The sequence below is a fragment of the Oreochromis niloticus genome, linkage group LG3 (genome assembly GCF_001858045.2).
Source record: "Oreochromis niloticus isolate F11D_XX linkage group LG3, O_niloticus_UMD_NMBU, whole genome shotgun sequence".
NCBI classification, from domain to species: Eukaryota; Metazoa; Chordata; class Actinopteri; order Cichliformes; family Cichlidae; genus Oreochromis; species Oreochromis niloticus.
This window is the reverse complement of record NC_031967.2, coordinates 52,720,876-52,728,302: the sequence shown is the minus strand read 5'-3', so window position 1 is coordinate 52,728,302 and position 7,427 is coordinate 52,720,876. Positions and strand designations below refer to the sequence as shown.

The 7,427-nt window shown below is 38.9% G+C and overlaps 1 protein-coding gene across 1 annotated transcript; it reads left to right on the top strand.

Moving 5' to 3' along the window:
- The first annotated feature begins 1,089 nt into the window (after nucleotides 1–1,089).
- LOC109199310 (hepatitis A virus cellular receptor 2 homolog) lies at nucleotides 1,090–6,529 on the top strand. Its single transcript, XM_019354605.2, has 4 exons — nucleotides 1,090–1,224; nucleotides 4,612–4,965; nucleotides 5,975–6,052; nucleotides 6,146–6,529. The coding sequence occupies exons 1-4, from the start codon at nucleotides 1,155–1,157 to the stop codon at nucleotides 6,154–6,156; spliced, it is 513 nt and encodes a 170-aa protein (XP_019210150.1). The 5' UTR covers nucleotides 1,090–1,154; the 3' UTR covers nucleotides 6,157–6,529.
- The last annotated feature ends 898 nt before the right edge of the window (nucleotides 6,530–7,427 follow it).

The window sequence follows — 7,427 nt, the reverse complement described above, 5'->3', positions numbered from 1 at the left end:
GCTGCTCCACCGAGTCATGATTCATAATAACTCCATCGTTTTGAACCTGCTGCACGAGGTTCACTCAGGGACAAACCAAAAAAAAATCCCAAAACAAACACTGAATTTAATTGAAGTTACAATTTTTTTATCTCTTATTCAGCCCACAGAAAGTTTCTCAGATTTCGGTTAAACTAAAGAACAGTTTCTCCTGTTTGTCTGACTGTGTGTTGAGTTAAAGTGAGAAACAAACAAAGAGCATACGTGTTTTTTTGTGACTTTGCCATAGTGGAAAAATTCAGCTCAAGTTCAGACACGACTTCATCTCAAGGAGCAGAACAATGAGTCCGCTGATAACATGTACACATTCCACTTTTTATTTCTACAGAAGTCAGGTGACACCGCAGCATTACATTACACTGCAAATATGTGTTTATATGTTACCTGCAGACCTGTGCACTTCACTCTGCTTCACTCTGTTGCTGCTCTCTGTCTGTCTGAATAAACACTCAAACCTGAATGCAGGTTCCTCTGCACCAGCTGCGGTGTTTGCTAAGAAAGTGCAAACAGCCCGAATGAATAAAACAGGACAACAAAACTATTTTTTGTAATAATAAGAAATGACAAAACTATGTTTAAATAGTGTTTTCATGGTTTTACTGAAACGCAAGCACCAATCAAGTAAATCTTTCAGTATCATCAGTGCTTAGTCAAATAAGCACACATCATGGCATCTGTTTAATGCAGCTGCAAAACAAATTATGTGTTTTGGCGACAGTGTGCTAGTGATGGGTCAGTCTTAAGTGGCTTAACAAGCAACAACAGCTGAAAATGGTGAGGAAGAACGATTGAAGAACTATTCCTCAAGGCCACTTTAAAACATCACAACAAAGTCTGGCTGCTTGGAGGCAAAATATAGAGATGACCTATGGCTCAAGACTTTTACACAGCAACATAGAGGGTGACAGATATCAGAGGTTTTTAATCACACAGAGAAACAGTGAAGGGGACAAAATTTGAACATCTTAAAGAAATGAAACAACCGATCAATGTAAAAGATTAGCTGTTCCTCCTCATGCACTGTTTCTAGATTCTATCAGTGGCCACGCCCCCTTGAAGGTTAAATCGTCTGTCATCAAGGAAGTTAAAAGTTTTTCAAGGCTGAAGGAGGAGAGATGTCTGCTGGTACATCTGCGTCACTCTGCTGCGGTTTGCTGTCTGCCTGCGTCCTGCTGGTCTCTGCAGGTGAGTCTGAGCAGGGTCTGGAACAGGAAATCAGTTCATTCCGCAAGTGTGTTTGCAACTGTTAGGCTTTAAGCTGCAGGAGTGAATATGCGATAACACTGCTGTTTTTTATTTTCCGGTCTTTTGAAAATGCCTGTCAGTCTGTGTTCATGGATACTTTAAAACTTAAGTTAACTTAAAAAGTTAAGAAAAAAAGAACTCTTTTATAACACGAGAGGAAATTCAGGTGTGCAGGGTGAGGCATCTACACAAAAAAATAAATAAATAAATAAACATTTTAAAAAGTTGTAAATGATGTTTTGAATTAATAATTTATAGTTTATGTATTATTTATTTATAACAACGTATTTTTGTAATATTTAAGAGAATGTAAACAGCAACATTATTTTTGTACAGGTCAGTTTTTGTTTATTGATATAAGCCTCCATAGCTATGGGTAGTGTCCAGCAGAGGGATCTGTCACGTAGTTAGCCACAAGCTGCACTTCCAGCTCAGACCGAATTTTGTGGTGCACATGTGCCACAATGAAGCGTGAAGCAGCGTGATACCAGACTCTGACAAAATTAAGAAATTGCAGCCCTTGGAAGGCAGAGCAAGGTACATGTTTTAAGCTGTACTTGACTGCTTAGTTGATATTTTGTTGTATTTCTACTTTATTTGATTTATATTTGAGTTTATAATAATAAGAACTACCTAAGAAGATGTATTTTTGCGTTTCTGTCTAGTTTTAATGGTGTATCGGCGCACCTCAGCACTGTTAGATTCTGAATGAATCTTGAAGTAAAAACTCTGCACCTGTCGAAGCTCTCTCTATTTTGTCCCTGGTCCGGGGGACTGTTACAGTGACAACTCTGTAGCTTAATATGAAGGCTAGTTGCTAGCCCCCATGCCAGATAAGTGCGGCCCGTGCCTGTCGAGCTGGGTCCGTGTGTCAGCTGTGAGAGATTTCTACATCAGTCAAGATCTTCATTGCTTTGTCGCCTACTGCCACTTTGAACTCTGATGGTCACTTTACAAAGGTGCAGGTATTATGCTCAGCAAGGACTTTGCTGATATCAAGGTCAAAATATCTGCACACTAATTCACAGTTACCTGCCTTAGATGTGTTGTGGTTGACAGCCTTAAAGGTATAGTGCATTGCACTAAGTCATTAGAATCCTTAAATTATATGGGTTATTCTTCTTTAAAAGAACCAACGTTTAGACCTCACAATACTACTCCAGAACTAGAAGAACTTAGCTTACATACTCTGTATGTATTATTGTACGATCTACTGTGCAATATTATGCGCTTTGAGGCAACTGTTGTGATTTGGCGCTATATAAATAAAATTGAATTGAATTGAACTGAATTATCTGTGGAGCGGTTTCCGTGTGACTACAACTTCAAACAGAAGTTAAGCAGAAGATAAACAGAGGGGCGGATGTTAAATGCATTTGTGTTATTTATATAAATCACTCTTAAAGGGAACACCCACCCACGCATATTTAACGAGGAATGCCGCAACACACCTCTGTCCATGCCTTTAGTGCATTCAGACAACAGCTTTTTAACAGCCTACAAGTTTTTTGTTTCTTTGTAAATATGGCCCTAAATATCAATGAGATCTTTTAAATGTTACATAATTTTATATAATTATAAAATGTTTCCTTCAGTGACATCTTTTATTCAAGATTGCATGTTTCCATATTTCAGCAACATTTTGAATGCAGGGGTATTTTTACGGAGTGGCTTTGTTTTCAAATGTGAAATATAAATATATCTACACTGCACATTAAACACACAACTCGCTCCCGAGATAAGTATGTTTATTAACAGTGTCAGGATCTTGCGCTTTGAGTTTTCTTGTGTCCTTGTGATTTTCTATTATGATTTGGTCTAAGTTCACTTAGTTGCCGTAGCGTCCTAGTTTGAGTTTCTTGTATTCTCTCTGTACCTCCTGTGTTATGTTTAAGGTCCGCATCTTGGTGTCAGTGTTTTCAGTTTCGTGTCCTCCCTCCTGTCATGTGTAAATTCCTCAGCTCTGTTTGCTTCCACTTCCCTCATTACCTTCTGTGTATTTATGTCAGAGTCTCCCTCTGTTCCATGTCGCGTCGTCCCTCAGTGTTGTGTTCTTTTTCCCGTGGTTTCCCTGTGCCTCCTTGTGAGTTAGTTTTAGTTCATCCCAGTGTAGTTTTGTATTGCCCTTTGCCTTTCTGTTAATAAAGCCGTGCTTTGAGTTCATCCACGTGTGGAGTGAGTCCTGCATTTTGGGTCCAATCTCCTGCCTGCCACACAGTGTTACATGACAAACAGACATGTACATGGCTTTGGTTTTCTCAATTTTTAGTGTTTGAGTTACACATTTAAAAACCTGTTTGTTTGGTTTTTTGATAAAGGCATCATTGCATTGACTGAAAGGATATAGTTTTTAAAAAGTTACTGATAGGTCTGTCTAGGCACGAACCTATTGCTGGAACAGCCGAGGCAATTTACTCCAACTAGCAAAAGCAAGACACAAGTCACCAGAGCTCTTTGTGTGATCTCGTGCACGAGGGAGATGACCAAGACCGGCGCTGTTCCTTCCGCTCGAACCCCAGTCACTCTCATTCAGCCCCCCCGTAGCACTGCTCTTTATTGTGGTTACATGAACATGCATAGGTCCATTAACATGTGGAATCTCAAATAGGCATATATGTGAACAAAGAGTACTGTCTGTGTGCACGTATAGGCATATATGTGTGTGTGTGTGTGTGGGTCAAAATATGACCCTGCGAATGACTCTCCAAAGCTAGTGCTAGGAGTCCAGCAGACCACCTAAACAAAAGGCACTTATACTTAAACAGATACAGAGTAGGTTCCCTCCTATACTATAAATCAGAAAGAGAAGGTACGACCTCTCTCATGACCTTAGGATGTGTGTGTATGCCAGAGCACTCTGGAACGCACACAGAGTCTTTGCAGACTACTAAGGATGAGACATTCTATCAATATGCAATCGATTATATACCTCTAAGCATTATTGATTATATGTTTCAAAGTACAAATGACAACCATAAAATATCACTCTGACAGTTACAGGTTGTAATCTATCACAGACACTCTGTCTGCCTCCTTGGTTCTTTTTCATCAAATGAAAATTTCAAGGAAAAGAGACAAACCCACATTAAAAGGGATTAAAGATGAATTTGACACTAACATAATTAAAAAAAAAAAAAAAAAAAAGTTTTATATTGATAATTCCTTTGCATTATTAAGTCTTTTGGTCATCGTCATGATGTGGTGATAATCTGATAATAAAAGGATAAAAGGAAAACCTTTTTCTCCTTTCTCTGATTGGCTGCTGGAGAGGTGAACAGTTGTACTTTGATCCCTTTAACCTCTCTGCTCTGTGTTGTTTCCTTTCAGTCCAGAGAAACATCACAGTTGAGCCCGGACAGAACGTCACTCTGCCATGTCGAGCTCCAAACAACACCACGTCCATCTGCGTAGCAGAGTGGAGCAGGGCTGACCTCGGGACAGATTATGTCCTTTTCTACAGAGAGAAACGAATTGATCCAGACAACCAGCATCCATCCTTTGTGAACCGGGTAGATCTGCAGGATGGAGAGATCACAGATGGAGACGTGTCTTTGATTCTGAAGCATGTGACGGCTAACGACACTGGAACGTACCATTGTCGTGTCGTTAAATGCCGTCAACGTCTTAATATTCACAGTCCCCCCATCAGCAGCATCCAGCTGACTGTTGTTGATCCTTCAGGTGAGTGAGTAGAGTTCAGTATGTGTGTGATCAGAGGTGAAGCTGCTTCCTGGTTGTTGATCAGACTTTGTAGAAAGGAGCTTGGTCTACTGTACTATGAAGAAAGCTGAACTTACCCAGTATACTGTCTGTTGAAACATCTACCCAGGTTTTATCAGTTCAGCTGAGAGCGTGTTCAGAGGGGGTGTACGGGATGGGGTTACACCAGAGTGATGTTGTTTTATATGATATTTTTTGGATGTCCAGTTTTGGTCCACTGAAGGGGCTGTTGTGGATGTCTTTTCAATGTCAAACTTTGATTCATTATAGGCTCTGCTGTAGGATGTTTTCTGTGTGAAGGAATGCAGAGTTATCAGCAGACAGCTCCAAGATGGCGTGTGCTCATGAACTAAAACAAAACTGAGCAGCTGCTCGGTGCATTTGGAGCAGAAATGTCCTGAACTTCTCACAGACAGTTTGCAAAATGTGCACATCGACAAAGACTGTCGAGTAGCTAGTCCAGTTCATACATACACACTTCAGAGCGGGCTACCAATCACAGCACCATTCACTTCCTTTTACAAAGTTTTTCACAATAAAATAGGATACTTAAAAAAAATTAGCCATGTAAAGAAATTTCACAAAATTTCCAAATACTTTAACTATTTTTATTTTACATTTTAACAAAGATTTCAACATTTAAAATGACAGTTTTGTAACCTGGTTACAAACAACTACGTTAATTAAGTTAAAAAAAATTAAAAAATTAAGTAAAAAAAAACAGATAAAGAAAAACAGGAACATGTGAAATAAAAATAAAATAATGACCTAACACATAACAAATCATGTTTGTTTATAAATAATCCTTAGTAATATGCATCTTGTTGATAACAACAATGCTTGGATGTCATGTAGATGTCCAAACTCGTTCATGGGTCGATGGACCCAAAATAGACATGATCTGCAAATAGTACAGGCCTCAGGTCTGTGATCACATAGCTGACACCTCACACCTGTTTCTTACCTCCAGGTCTACAAGGAAGCGTCAGCAATGGAGGAAGCATGATTGCATGTGTTGGACTTATAGCTGGTCTGTTTGTTCTTGTTGGTGAGTTTTGATCTGCAGAAAACATAAACAACACTTGCCTGGAGCTGAAATGTCTTGGAATTTAAAAAAAAATGTTTATCTTTAATTTTCCAGCTGAACTCTGAGTCAACACTGTTGTCATCCAGGATTTGAAAGATTCCCACAACTGGAAAGATTCCAATGAATGTCAAACCCACTCGTCATCATGCTCATCAACCAGCAGGGGGTGATGTGATAATAGAAAATTCAGTTATAGCAAATGTGGAATTTTTGTGTTTTAATTCAGAGAAGCAACACGCTTTGATAATATTCAGGTTAGCAGCACTGATCCTGAGTTCAAACCTGAGGAGGACACTCCCACCAGTGCAAACAAATATTAATTCACTGTAACTTTTAACCCTTGACCTTTATTTGTTGAACTACAAAGTCCAGCTTGTTGTTCATTATTCTGTGCAATGTCACGAGCCATTAAAAATCGGATGAAAAGTTTTGCAGTAACATGTGTCCTACATTTATTTTGTATTTTTTATTTGTAACATTGAATTTTATACTGTGTACTGAAAACAACAGCTGAATAAAGTGAATAATGCTGTGAGAAGTCTTTTTTTGTCTGAATGTTTAATCTGATTTAGACTTTGATCTAAACCCCGGATTCATCAAAAAAGTGAGTACTAAGGGAAAAACACAATTACAGCTTATAACTGTCTGACAGAAAAAGGTTTATAAATCTGGCTTCTTATCATGTTTGTGTAGTGCGCTTGGCTCTAAGTCACCATTCTGACATGCACCTGTGATTAAAGACAATCCCAGGAAGCTCTTATTACAGAGTGAAGAGTACCACTGCCTAACTGGAGGGTTGTCACAGTTGGTGCATGGCTGTTATTGCACAGTGATTACCAACAACATACACATAAATGTAAATTTATATGAGGTTATAAAGACAGACACAGGCCTGCAGTAATGAGTTATAACACATTTTTATTTATTTAAATAATACCTTCTGCTCAGAGCTCTCCTCCCTGTGTGCTTTTATTTCCTGTGATTTCTCGTGTGTCCAGTTAAACAGACTGAGCCCTGGTACTAACATGACTTTAAAGTTGTTACTCTGAAGATACTCTGAACTTCTTTCTGTACACAGATCTGTGTCTGTAACTGAGGTTGACCTTTGCCACCAGAGGGAGAAGTGTTCATTTAATCCTGTTGTTAGAGGTGTTTTAACAATTGTAACTTTTATTCAGCTCTCCTTTAATGTTTGTTAAATCTGCAGAGACTGAAACTAACCACAGAAACTGACTCAAGCTCAAGCCCAGACAGGACTGTGCTTGAAGGCACCAGTGAAATATGCTCCTTTATTTCTAATTAAGTCATTTCACTTATGCATGAATACTCCAGTCTT

What these genes read in the sequence shown, in the direction of transcription:
- LOC109199310 (XM_019354605.2), top strand. Translation starts at nt 1,155, where the DNA reads ATGTCTGCTGGTACATCTGCGTCACTCTGCTGCGGTTTGCTGTCTGCC. An exon ending in CGTCCTGCTGGTCTCTGCAG is followed by an intron (nt 1,225 to 4,611) that starts GTGAGTCTGAGC and finishes GTTTCCTTTCAG; the next exon opens with TCCAGAGAAACATCACAGTT. An exon ending in GACTGTTGTTGATCCTTCAG is followed by an intron (nt 4,966 to 5,974) that starts GTGAGTGAGTAG and finishes TCTTACCTCCAG; the next exon opens with GTCTACAAGGAAGCGTCAGC.